The sequence below is a fragment of the Kogia breviceps genome, chromosome 3, assembly GCF_026419965.1.
Source record: "Kogia breviceps isolate mKogBre1 chromosome 3, mKogBre1 haplotype 1, whole genome shotgun sequence".
NCBI classification, from domain to species: Eukaryota; Metazoa; Chordata; class Mammalia; order Artiodactyla; family Physeteridae; genus Kogia; species Kogia breviceps.
This window is the reverse complement of record NC_081312.1, coordinates 87,307,934-87,322,306: the sequence shown is the minus strand read 5'-3', so window position 1 is coordinate 87,322,306 and position 14,373 is coordinate 87,307,934. Positions and strand designations below refer to the sequence as shown.

The 14,373-nt window shown below is 40.9% G+C and overlaps 1 protein-coding gene across 14 annotated transcripts in view; it reads left to right on the top strand.

The window, feature by feature from the left end:
* The window catches only part of PPIP5K1 (diphosphoinositol pentakisphosphate kinase 1), a 45,448-nt gene extending 32,595 nt beyond the window's left edge, over positions 1 to 12,853 (top strand). For all 14 annotated transcript variants that reach the window (XM_059059353.2, XM_059059356.2, XM_067029118.1 and 11 more), the window contains 2 exons: positions 8,457 to 8,570; positions 11,192 to 12,853. In XM_059059353.2, coding sequence (XP_058915336.1) covers positions 8,457 to 8,570; positions 11,192 to 12,093 — 1,016 coding nt within the window. In that variant the 3' untranslated portion in view covers positions 12,094 to 12,853. The remainder of the gene's footprint in view (positions 1 to 8,456; positions 8,571 to 11,191) is intronic.
* The last annotated feature ends 1,520 nt before the right edge of the window (positions 12,854 to 14,373 follow it).

Below are 14,373 nucleotides of genomic sequence, written 5' to 3'. Positions count from 1 at the left end.
CGTGTCCTCAAGTCCATTCTGTAGTAGGTCTGTGTCTTTATTCCCGTCTTGCCTCTAGGTTCTTCATGACCACTTTTTTTTTTTTAGATTCCACATATATGTGTTAGCATATGGTATTTGTTTTTCTGACTTACTTCACTCTGTATGACAGTCTCTAGGTCCATCCACCTCACTACAAATAACTCAATTTTGTTTCTTTTTATGGCTGAGTAATATTCCATTGTATATATGTGCCACATCTTCTTTATCCATTCATCTGTTGATGGACACTTAGGTTGCTTCCATGTCCTGGCTATTGTAAATAGAGCTGCAATGAACATTGTGGTACATGACTCTTTTTGAATTACGGTTTTCTCAGGGTATATGGCCAGTAGTGGGATTGCTGGGTCGTCTGGTAGTTCTATTTGTAGTTTTTTAAGGAACCTCCATACTGTTCTCCATAGTGGCTGTATCAATTTACATTCCCACCAGCAGTACAAGAGTGTTCCCTTTTTTCCACACCCTCTCCCGCATTTATTGTTTGTAGATTTTTTGATGATGGCCATTCTGACTGGTGTGAGATGATATCTCATCATAGTTTTGATTTGCATTTCTCTAATGATTAATGATGTTGAGCATTTTTTCATGTGTTTGTTGGCAATCTGTATATCTTCTTTGGAGAAATGTCTATTTAGGTCTTCTGCCCATTTTTGGATTGGGTTGTTTTTTTTTTTGTTATTGAGCAGCATGAGCTGCTTGTAAATTTTGGAGATTAATCCTTTGTCAGTTACTTCATTTACAAATATTTTCTCCCATTCTGAGGGCTGTCTTTTCGTCTTGTTTATGGTTTCCTTTGCTGTGCAAAAGCTTTGAAGTTTCATTAGGTCCCATTTGTTTATTTTTGGTTTTATTTCCATTTCTGTAGGAGGTGGGTCAAAAAGGATCTTGCTGTGATTTATGTTATAGAGTGTTCTGCCTATATTTTCCTCCAAGAGTTTGATAGTGTCTGGCCTTACATTTAGGTTTTTAATCCATTTTGAGTTTATTTTTGTGTATGGTGTTAGGTAGTGTTCTAATTTCATTCTTTTACACGTAGCTGTCCAGTTTTCCCAGCACCACTTATTGAAGAGGCTGTCTTTTCTCCATTGAATATTCTTGTCTCCTTTATCAAAGATAAGGTGACCATGTCTGGGATTTCTATCCTGTTCCATTGATGTATATTTCTGTTTTTGTGCCAGTACCATACTGTCTTGATTACTGTAGCTTTGTAGTATAGTCTGAAGTCAGGGAGCCTGATTCCTCCAGCTCTGTTATTCTTTCTCAAGATTGCTTTGGCTATTCAGGGTCTTTTGTGTTTCCATACAAATTGTGAAATTTTTTGTTCTAGTTCTGTGAAAAATGCCAGCGGTAGTTTGATAGGGATTGCATTTAATCTGTAGATTGCTTTAGGTAGTAGAGTCATTTTCACAATGTTGATTCTTCCAATCTGAGAACATGATAAATCTCTCCATCTATTTGTATCATTTTTAATTTCTTCCATCATTGTCTTATCGTTTTCTGCATACAGGTCTTTTGTCTCCTTAGTTAGGTTTATTCCTAGGTATTTTATTCTTTTTGTTGCAGTGGTAATGGGAGTGTTTTCTTAAATTCACTTACAGATTTTTCATCATTAGTGTATAGGAATGCAAGAGATTTCTGTGCATTAATTTTGTATCCTACTACTTTACCAAATTCATTGTTTAGCTCTAGTAGTTTTCCAGTAACATCTTTAAGCTGAGGGATTTTGTCAGTAGTAGATCTGTCCTACAAGAAATCCTAAAAGAAAGCTTTAAGGCTAAAATGACACTAAACAGAAAATTGAAGCCATATAAAAAAATAAAGAACTCAAAAAAAAAAAGAAAGAAGAAAAAAAATAAAGAACTCTGGTAAAAGTAACTACACTGGTAAATATAAGAGCCAGTATTATTGTATTTTTGGTTTGTAGCTCCCCTTTTTGTCCTTTTGTTTCATATGTGACAACATGCAAATGAATAAACCAATCATTATGTCTGTTTTAATGGGCACACAATGTACAAAGATATAATTTGTGACAATAACAAGGTGGGGACTGAGCTTTATAGGAACAGAGTTTTTGTATGTTATTGAAGCTAATTGCCATCAATTCAAACATTGCTACTGACCTTACAGAAATAAAAAGGATTGTAAGAGAGTACCATGAACAATTGTATGCCAACAAATTAGATAACATTAGATGAAACATTAGAACAAACATTAGACAAACATTAGATGAAAAGGGCAATTCCTACAAACAAACTCTAAAAACCGACTCAAGAAGAAATAGAAAATCTGAACATACCTATAACAAGGGAAAAGACTGAATCAGTAGCAAAAACTTCTCAACAAAGGAAAGTCCAAGACCAGATGGCTTCACTGGTGAATTCTACCAAACATTTAAGAATAATTAGCCCCAGTCCTATTCTAGTCACTCTTCCAAAAAATATAAGAGGAGGAAACACTTTCTATGAAGTCAGCGTTACCCTGATACCAAAGCCAGACAAAGACACCCTAAGAAAAGAAAACTACAGGGCTTCCCTGGTGGTGCAGTGGTTAAGAATCTGCCGGCCAATGCAGGGGACATAGGTTCTAGCCCTGGTCTGGGAAGATTCCCACGTGCAGCTAAGTTGTGGAGTAGCTAAGCCCATGAGCCACAACTACAGAAGCCTGTGAGCCACAACTACTGCATCAAAGAACATGAAAGAGGGCTTCCCTGGTGGCGCAGTGGTTGAGAGTCTGCCTGCCGATGCAGGGGACATGGGTTCGTGCCCTGGCCCGGGAAGATCCCACATGCCACGGAGCAACTAAGTCCATGCGCCACCACTGAGCCTATGCTCTAGACCCCACGAGCTACAACTGCTGAGCCCATGTGCCACAACTGCTGAAGCCCGTGTGAACCTAGAGCCCATGCTTCACAACAAGAGAAGCCACCACAATGAGAAGCCCACACACCACTGTGAAGAGTAGCCCCTGCTTGCCGCAACTGGAGAAAGCCCGCGTGCAGCAATGAAGACCCAACACAGCCAAAAATAAATAAATAAATAAAAATTTTAAAACATTTAAAAATAAATAAATCAATAAAACTACACTGAGATATTGTATTTCATCTATTAGATTGTAAAAAATCCAAAAGTTTGATAACACATTCTCTTGACAAGTCTATAACGAGAGAGGCAGTTCCATACACTGTTGGTGGAAGTGCAAAATGGTACAACCCCTATGAAGGTAAATTTTGTAATATCTCAGAAATTTACAGATACAGTTACTCTCTTATCTAATAATACAATTTTAGGAATCTATTCTGAAGCTACTGTACACAAAGTTGAAATAACATTTGTATACAGTTATTGTGACATAATTTATGTTGTTTATTTGTTATTTTTGGAAACAACCCAAAAGTTCTTCAGTACAGGAGTGGTTGAATAAACAGTGGTATGTCCACTCAAATGAGTACTATGCATCTGTTAAAACTAATGAGGAAGTTCTATGTGTTTCAATATGAAGTAATCTCCAGGATATATTGTTAAATGGAAAAAAAAGGTGCAGAATAGTGTTGATAGTATGTTACCTATTCTATAAGGAGGGGAAATAAGGGGAAAATATACATATTTGCAAAAAGAAATGATAAAAGTAAACACCAGAAACTAATAAAAATGTTTACCACCGGAGAGCAATAGGAATGGGGCTGAAGGGCATGAAGAAAAAGCAACTTCCTCTGAATATGCCTTTTTATAAACCTTTGACTTGTGAACCTGTAAATGTTTTTCAAAATATAAGACTAAATCAAAAGTGAATCCTAAAATTGGGGAAAAAAATGGAAAGAAATTACCCTAACTTTATATCAAAATAGTAACATGATCACACAGGGAAAATAATTTTTCAAATAACTTTGGAATACTGTACTTTGACTGTAAATCCTTTAGTGGAACAAAAAAATATAAAATAATTTTAATCCTCATTCAGTGGTTTAATTGTTAGTAGTGATATTGATACTATTTTGAAACATATGTCATATGCACACACACACATATAATAGAGTAATGCAAATAAGTAATTATGTTTGTTATTAGGAATAAGAATTCTCAAAGTAAGATAAATTAGATACAAATATAAATTCAGAAGATTTTTAAAGTGCTGTAATGTTAAATTTGAATTGAAAATATCAATATGAATTCCATTTTTTAACACTTTTTCTAATATCATGCATTAGAAAGAGTATCAGTGAGCTCCCTTGGCACCTAGATTTTGCTCTCTACATATCATTCCCCATTAAAAGCAACCAGGATTCCATGGTCTAGCTAGGCCCATGTTTTTTAACCTTCTTTTTTTTTTTTTTTTTTTTTTTTTTTTTAACTAAAATCACACCCCCTCCTACAGAGCCTTTTTAGACTTTCTTCCTCCAATCACTCCCCGCCACCTGAAATTTTAATACCACAGATATACTTTATGTCTGTTTATGTATTGTAGCCATTTGGTGGACCACAAACCAGTGGAATATCTAAGTTTTTTCACTTTCACCAAGAACCAATTTTATTGAGGATGCATGATCTAGGGCAAGGAAAGCACAAGGTGATCCTGAGGCACGTTGTAACAGAAGCAAGGAAGCAATCAAGCCTGAAGAGGCTCCCACTGACCAGAACTGGAATATTTTAGCATTAAAAATAATAATTTATTATAATTGATTAAAGTGCACTGAACATGTAAACATCTACAAGCTCATAATGAATCTTACAAAAAAGAGAACAGAAATAAAATAATAATCATCTGTCACTATTGATGAATACTTTTCACCAACTCTTTCTTCTGAAAACTAAAGGAAAATAAACACATCCTTCCTTTTCAGTAAGAACTGCAGTTTAATGTAATCAAATGGCCCCAGTTTAAGAGAGAAAGCTCTTCTTTACAGAAAATATGCCAACTAATAAATACAGAATTGATAGAATTAGAAAATCACCACTTGACACTCCTAATAAAGTAATTAAGGATCATCAATGGATACTAACACTATTAGGTGAAATGTTGATCAGGTTCCACAGTGCCAAAGGATCACCTCTAATCAGAAGGGGAAAACTTTACAATGATGAGATCTCATGGGCCCCACTTTAACTTTGTTAGTAAACTTAGCCTTAGTGGGATAATGAGACATTATGTTCCTCCAATATGATGCAATATAAAGTACACAGGATCACCTCTTGAAGTATTCTTGCCAAGTTATTTATTTATTTATTTACTATTATTATTATTTTTTGGCTGTGTTGGGTTTTCATTGCTGCCTACGGGCTTTCTCTAGTTGCAACACGCGGGGGCTGTTCTTCGCTGTGGTGCACAGGCTTCTCTTTGCAGTGGCTTCTATTGTTGTGGAGTACAGGCTGTAGGTGCGTGGGCTTCTGTAGTTGCAGCATGCGGGCTCAGTAGTTGTGGCTTGCGGGCTCTTGAGCTCTAGAGCATGCAGGCTTCAGTACTTGTGGCAGGCTTAGTTGCTCCACGGCATGAGATCTTCCCAGACCAGGGATCGAACCTGTGTCCCCTGCATTGGATTCTTAGCTACTGCACCACCAGGGAAGTCCCAAAGTTATTTAAACTGAATCATTGAACCAGTCAGAATGGCCATCATCAAAAGATCTACAAACAATAAATGCCAGAGAGGGTGTGGAGAAAAGGGAGCCCTCCTACACTGTTGGTGGGAATGTAAACTGGTGCAGCCACTATGGAGAACAGTATGGAGGTTCCTTAAAAAACTAAAATTAGAGCTACCATATGATCCAGCAACCCACTCCTGGTCATATATCCAGAGAAAACTGTAATTTGAAAAGATACATGCACCCCAGTGTTCATAGCAGCACTATTTACAGTAGCCAAGACATGGAACCAACCTAAATGTTGATCGACAGATGAATGGATAAAGAAGATGTGGTACACATATACAATGGAATATTACTCAGCCATAAAAAAGGATAAATAATGCCATTTGCAGCAACATGGATGGACCTAGATATTATCATACTAAGTGAAGTAAGTCAGACAGAGAAAGATAAATATCATATGATACCACTTATATTTTGAATCTAAAATATGATACAAATGAACTTATTTATAAAACAGAAATAAACTCATAGCCATGGAAAACAAATTTATGGTTACCAAAGGGGAAAGGGGGGAGAGGGATAAATTAGGAATTTGGGATTAACATATACACACTACTACATATAAAATAGCCAACAAGGACCCACTGTGTATAGCACAGGTAACTATATTCAATATCTTGTAATAACATATAGTGGAGACAAACCTGAAAAAGAATATATATACACATAACTGAATCACTTTGCCGTACACCTGAAACTAACATTATAAATCAACTATACTTCAATTTTAAAAAAATTATCAAAACCTAAAAAAAATATTAAAAATGTAAGCATTTGTTTTTACACTAAAAAAAAAGATAAAGAAAAACACCTCGATTGGACTTCCCTGGTGTTGCAGTGGTTAAGAGTCTGCCTGCCAATTCAGGAGACACGATTTCAAATCCTGGTCCGGGAAGATCCCACATGCCGTAGAGCAACTAAGCCCGTGCACCACAACTACTGAGCCTGAGCTCTAGAGCCCGTGAGTCACAACTACTGAAGCCCACGCTCCTGGAGCCCGTGCTCCACAACAAGAGAAGCCACCACAATGAGAAGCACATGCACTGCAACAAAGACTAGCCCCCGCTTGCCACAACTAGAGAAAGCCCGTGTGCAGCAACAAAGACCCAACGCAGCCAAAAATAAAAAATTTAAAACACCTGAATCATTGAATCAAGGCTTTTGTATCTGTCAGTTTATAGGAAATACAAGGGATAGTGAAACAAGTTAAATGTTTCTGTTCTTTTCAAAAAGTCACTATGAGGGACTTCCCTGGTGGCACAGTGGTTAAGAATCCGCCTGCCAATGTAGGGGACACGGGTTCGATCCCTAGTCCGGGAAGATCCCACACACCACGGAACAACTAAGCCCATGCGCCACAACTTCTGAGCCTGTGCTCTAGAGCCCGCAAGCCACAACTACTGAGCCCATGTGCCACAACTACTGAAGCCTGCACGCCTAGAGCCCATGCTCCACAACACGAGAAGCCACCACAATGAGAAGCCCACACACCGCAACGAAGAGTAGCCTCCATTCGCCGCAACTAGAGAAAGCCCGCAAGCAGCAACGAAGATCCAACGCAGCCAAAAATAAATAAATAAAATACAAATAAAAAAATTTATTTTTTTAAAAGTCAGTATGAAGAAAAAATAGGGGGGGGGCTCCATTCTCTGTTAACACATTATTGACTGGGGAATTTTTGTAGAAACTAACACCTGTGACCATAATACATCTCCAGTCAAAAATGTGTTAAGAGACTTTGGAGACATAATAAAATGGAATGCATAGTTCGTGTTTGGATCCTACTATAAAAGACATTTGGGGAATAATTGGGGGAAATTTGAATATGATTTGGGTACTAAGATGATATTAGGGTATTTTAAAATTTTGTTAAGTTTATTAATGGTGTATGGCTATGTAGGAAAATTCCTTGTATTTTAGAAATGAATACTGAAGTATTTAGAGGTGAAATGTCTCATTCTGTTTGTCATTCATTTTAAAGAACTTCAGCATGAAGAAATAGATGAAACAAATATGGCAAAATGTTAACATGTTAAGTATAGGAGATGAATATATAGGTATTGATTGTACTAGTCTTTCAACTACTTTTTTTTAAAAATATATTTATTTATTTTTGGCTGCGTTGGGTCTTCGTTGCTGGGCACGGCTTTCTCTAGTTGCGGCCAGCAGGCGCTACTTTTCCTTGCGGTGCGTGGGCTCCTCATTGTAGTGTCTTCTCTTATTGTAGAGCATGGGCTCTAGGAGCATGGGCTTCAGTAGTTGTGCCATTTGGGCTCAGTGGTTGTGGCTCGTGGGCTCTAGAGAGCAGGTTCAGTAATTGTGGCGCATGGGCTTAGTTGCTCCGTGGCATGTGGGATCTTCCCGGACCAGGGATGAACCCGTGTCCCCTGCATTGGCAGGTGGATTCTTTCTTTTTTTTTTTTTGGCCACGCAGCATGTGGGATCTTAATTCCCTGACTAAGGTTTTAACCCGCACCCCCTGCATTGGACTCACGGCATCTTAATCACTGGACCACCAGGGAAGTCTCAGCAGGCGGATTCTTAACCACTGTGCCACCAGGGAAATCCCTCAACTACTTTTTAAAAAATATGTTTGACAATATTCATAATATAAAGTTTAAAATATTAAAAATGGTTTGTATGAAGGGTCCCTAGGAAATGCTACTTCTCAGTCTGAGGAAGTGTGAGTTGCTTTTCACTTATATTGAGAACCTGTGGTTCTTGAATTCTTCCTCATAGCCTTTTTTTTTCTTCCCTCTCTCTCCCTCACCTGTCCAGCCCTCTTTGACTCTATGCACAGCAACCAGACCTCTGATAGCCCGTTTTCTCCACCTCGCACTCTTCATTCACCTACCCTGCAACTCCGGCAGCGCTCTGAAAAGCCCCCTTGGTGTAAGTAATTGTTTTGGAACTGACTAGAGAAGGCCAAGAGGGAATGGAGGGATTGGTGAATAAGAGACTTGCCGCAGGAGGGAAACAAAGATGAGGGTTGAAGTACCAGGAGTACAGGCAGAGAAGCAGTTGCACTTGCTGTTTCCAAGATGAAGGGCGGATCTGTTTATTCTCTCTCATCCATCGCCTCTGTCCTCCATGTCCCCTTATCTCCTTGGAGGGGCTCCTAAATGAGTGGCCCAGAGGGTCCTTTAGGGAAGAAAAGATGAAGGCTGCATTCTCCTCAAGTCCCCATTTGGTCTCTACAGCTTTCTCAGTAAAAATGACTTGGGAGGAAACCTGGATATATGGAAAAGCTGGGAAACTAGAATCTGCCACTACTTTCTACCTGTCCCTTCTCTCAAGTTGTCTGTTCTCATTTGTTAGTTCAAGTTCAGGTGCTGCCTTTTCCCATCTCTTCTTTATAATCTCTAGCCTATCACCATTTATCCTTGGTAACAGTGTGAACAGTGGAGCCACAAGGAGTTCTTAGGGTAATTGTAGAGGGGGAGAGATACCAGTCGTGACCAGACAGGGGATAAGGCCCAGAGACACTGGTAATGGAAGAATCCTTTCCTTATTCGTCCTACCTCCAGGGACTATCTAAAATCAAACATTATTTTAATTGGATAGAACTGAAGCAAAGATTCATATTTTTAGCATTGGGGCAAACAGTTGTAGAATTTTGCCCTTCTTCTAGCACCCTCTATGCAGAAGAAACTTTCCTTCCTGACACCAAGAATTCTTCCCCTGAATTTCAGATTATCCCATACTCACCTTGCCATTGGTCCGTTTACCTATGTCCAGTAGTGTTTATAGGTTCTGTGCCCTAGCAATCTTATCTTTCTTCAACTTCTGTTTCTGTCTGAACTCTTTGATTTGTCTGAATCAAACTACTAGCTGAATATTAAGACTACTTCTATCCTTGGGTGAACTCAGCTTACACATTTTTTCTTCATTTTAAATCTCAGTATCAGATGTATAGCCTCACTGATAAACATTTTCTTTAGGGTCTGTCTGTCTGCCCTAAATAGGCCTTGTTGGCCCCAAACCACATTCCTCTTTTTTTTTTTTTTTTTTTTCCTGCTTGAAGCATGCCTCATATGATCCTTTACAGCAGCGGTCCCCAACCTTTTTGGTATCAGGGACTGGTTTCGTGGAAGACCATTTTTCCACAGACCAGTGGGGAGGGACATGGTTCAGGTGGTAATGCGAGTGATAGGGAGCAATGGCAAGCGGCTTGCAGATGAAGCTTCGCTCACTAGCCCACTGCTTACCTCCTGCTGTGCGGCCTGGTTCCTAACAGGCCTCAGACAGGGGGCTGGGGACCCCTACTTTACAGAAAAGAGATAGCTGGCATTCCTTAAACTCAATGACTGTTGGAGCCTTTGCAGACTCAGGTTTACCAACTTCCCTGGTTCTCATTGATGACAAGCTATTCAGGTGTCCCCGATTTCCAAAATCTATCATTATTGATATCAGAGTGCTTTAAAGCTACAGTACCATCAATTAGTATGATATTTACAAAGGGAAAGGTAGATTAGTCCCCTACTAGAGATTAATGAAGAGGTAGAAGTTGGGGTAGGAGTTGTCCCACAGTGTAACTGAAGACTCTAAGGCCTTCATTTACTACTGTCAAGATCTAGGAAATTAGTTTTTATATTTTATATGTATATAATATCCATAAGCCTGTAACACTGTATGTCCCAAGACTTAGAGGGTCTTAACCCTGGATCTGTAGATGGATTTCGGGGTAAAGTCTATGAACCCCAGGAATTATATGTAAAGATGAGGGGGAATATCCATATGTACATTTTCCTGGGAAGATAGTCCATGACTTTCATTAGAATTTCAAATGGGGTCAGTGACTTCCAGATAGGTTAATTAAGAACTGCTGCCATTAAAAAAAAAAAAGAACTGCCACCATTTAGAGGTTTCATGGCAGTCTTCCATCTTTGAGTAAATCATTTTCCTTCCTATTATTCTGATTCACAAAGTGTTTCTACATTTTCCTGCTTACTTGTCTCTTGGGCAGTAAATAAAGGTTACCTCTGCCCCAGAAATGTGCTTTAAAGAAATAATTCTTAACAAAAGATATACACCAGATTTAACTGGAGTATTTCAACATCCCACACCTTTACCCTAAATCTAGAATTAGAATCTCTGGAGATGGAACCTGGAAGTATGTATTTAAAAAAAATTTCCTACAATTTTGGTATGTAACCCTAATTATGAACCACTGGTATGAAGTGTTCATATGCCTCCAAAGTAAGAATGAGGGGCCATGGGAATTTGGAGTTGGAATGGGGGTACATTTATGAAAGAACTGGATGAAGTGGGCCTCAGCACTCTCTCCTGAAGTCTTAGATGTCCCTTAGTGCCACTCCTGTAGTACACCTTAGGCCAGAGCAACAGTTCCTGGGCTAGGCTAACTTACGAGTCTCTTCATAACTTAAGAAGAATTCAGACCCTCTTTCCCAAAGACATGAGTAATATAGGCCGTCTGTTCTGGCACTTGAACTACATACATAGAGCCTACTCTTCCAGCTTGTCTGACTTGGTCTCCTGACTTTGCTTTGCAGACAGCAGTGGCCCTTCCAGCACTGTGTCCAGTGCTGGTCCTTCCTCCCCTACTACAGTGGATGGTGACTGCCATTTTGGCTTCAGTGATCACCCCTCCCTAAATTCACATGTGACTGAAGAACATCAAGGCCTTGGGCTGCTCCAGGAGACCATTGGGAATGGAGCACAAGAGCTCCCCATAGAAGGGGAGCAAGAGCCTTTTGAACGAAACCAGTCCCCACAGGAACCACCTGTGGAAACCAGCCAGCCATGCCAGAAGGTTGCTGAAGAGGTCAGCCAGCCATGCCAGGAAGTCCCTGACATCAGCCAGCCATGCAAGGAGAACCATGATGATGTTAACCAGACATGCCAGGAGGTCCCTCAGATCAGCCAACCGTGCCAGAATGCCAGCCAACTGTACCAGAAAGTCTCTGAGGAAGCTTGCGAGCTTTGCCAGGAGAACTCTGAGGAGGTCAAACAGCCACACCAGGGGGTCCCTGTGGAGGTTGGCAGGCTGGTCCATGGGTTCCCTGTAGGGGTTGGTGGCCTGGCCCAGGAAATCCTCGTGGAAGTCGGCAAACCAGCCCAAGGGATCCCTGAGGAGCTCAGCCAGCCATGCCAGAAATTCTCTGGGGACATTGGCAGGCTGGGCCAAGAGGCTTCTGCAATCATTTTGTTGTCTCAGGACATCCCAGAGGTTGATAAACCATCCCAAGAGTTCCCTGGGGAGGGTGATCTGCATGTCCAGGAGGTCCCAGAGGAGGTGAATCAGCAGCAGTCCTATGTGGTCCCTGAGTTGATTGACCAGCTGTCTGGAGAGGATGTTCCTCAAGTCCAGTATCCATCTAGCAATGCAAACCTTCAGAGCCAGTCTCTAACCCGTGACCAGAACTCACCCCTTCCGCCAGCAACATGTGATTAATCATTTTCTCATTAGTGGTGTCACACTATACCAGACATCTGAGCTAGCAAATTTTTCTGTTGGCTAACTCACCCGCCAGCATTAAGGCCTTGGATCTCACCAGAAGTGTCTGAGGAAGCAGTCTTCTTGGCATGAAGCGTACCTGTGCCAGAGCTGGGCTTGGGGAGGAGCCAACTTCATGTTAAAGCAGCTGTTGACTTCTCACCCAGCCATTAGACTTGAATATGATTTCCTTAAAGAGGTAAATGGGTCTATCATTACCTAACTTTCTCTGATCATCCCAGGAAGTCCCAGATTGGTAAAGGAAGTGCCACTTAACTGCTGAAGACAACATCTGGGGGTAGCAAGTGCAAAAGGGGACTCCAACGTCTCTACTTTTCCGGAAAATATTCACAACTTTCAAGGTACCCTTAGACCATATGCGCATTCAGGGGACTCTTGTCTTTGTTAGTATTCTCAGGTGGGCCCAGGATGGCTGTCTGAAATGTCTGGGAAAAAAAGAGTTCCTTTCCCAAACAATTGTCCATCATGGCCACAAATTTTTAGATTGGGCTTATGGATGTTTCCATATCATCCCCAGGTGCCCTCTCTGGCCTAGTCCTGTTCCTCTGGGCAATAGCTCTAGGGAAAAATAGGCATTAGATTGCTGTGAAAATTTCAGAGTAACTACTTAAAATGCTCTGGGGGTTCTTGGCCAGTCTGTAAAGCTGGGCCTCCTTTTGTTGTGGGACTATATGGCTTAGGAGTTATTGTAGTAGAGAAAAATCAGGTTCTATTTTAAGCAATCAGCAGAGATCAGTATTGTACAGACATGAGCAAAGATTATATATATATTTCTGTAGTCGAGCCAGGGACAGACTGGCCAAAGACCAAATACTCCAGGGTCCCCATAGGATTTGTCCTCATATCATTGTGTCTTTAATACCAGGTGTGATTATGAAGCTTTTCCCAAAGATCTGGGGATGGGGATGGGGATGGGGGTGAGTAGGAGGGGTAATGTGGTCATTAGAGTTGGGGGCCGGAACATTATGAGTGCTCAATAAATATAAAATAATGAGAATAGTTAACCATAATAATGGTGGTGATGATATCCTTGTGAATTCAAGAATGAATGACTGGGGACTTCCCTGGCGGCACAGTGGTTAAGACCCTGTGCTCCCAATGCAGCGGGCCAGGGTTCAATCCCTGGTCAGGGAACTAGATCCCACATGCATGCTGCAACTAAGAGTTCACATGCCACAACTAAGGAGGCTGCCGCCCGCAACTAAGGAGCACACGTGCCGCAACTAAGGAGTCTGCGAGCCACAACTAAGACCTGGCACAACCAAATAAATAAATATTTTTTAAAAAAAGAATGAATGACTGTAGGTCAGTCATGTCTGTGACTGAATTAATCTGAACCAGTCAAAAGCCATTGTAGTTGAGCAGGAATGGACCTTAAAAATATGGAGATTAAACATCCCAGGAGGTCCCTATGGCAATCAGCCTACAATCCCAAAATGTCTTAAATAAGTAGTGTTACCGGAAAGAGAGGTTCTATCTCTGTGAAGCACCAAAGGGTCCAGTGCCTTCTCACCAGATCGTTGTAATCACCCTCTTAATTTTTAACTCTGATGCTTGGGAGTGAGTGTCAGGAGTTGATATAAACGGGGTGCGCTTTCTTTACCCCCTTGATGTCTTTACACTGGGAAAGCCTAGAACACTAGCGGGGCTGGAATATCCCTCTCTGCATGTATTCACATTCACAACTTGGCCTTTCCTGACATACCCAGGACTATAAAGGGTTTCACTGCAGAGGAAAATCCAACATTTTATAATACTTCATGGAAATCCTGACTGCACAGGTGAAAGCTGTTTACAACCTCAACAGGCTCTGGATCTCTTAGGGCCCCTTAATTCCTTACCTCTGTGGTGTTCTCCTATGCAAGGTATCTGATGCTGGTTATTGGGTCCTTAGCTCTTGACTCCATGGAATGCAGATCCCCATCCCAGGAAGCCTCTCTTTCCTCCCCCAAACCAAATGTATGTCCCCACCCCCAGTTCCTATCACCCATACTTGGGTGTTCTCACCTATTTTCAGAAATTATGCTGGCTTCCCATAACTTTTTCTCCCTTCACCCGCCCTATATTCTCTGGCTTCCTTGGGTCCTGGAACTGCTTCCAGTCATCAAAGGCATCAAGATAAATGACCATGCTGGTAGAAGCAGAGAGTTAGAAGCCAGGGCCCAGCAACTAAGCAACGTGTGGAGTCAGAAAAAGCCTAAGCAGCACTACAGCATC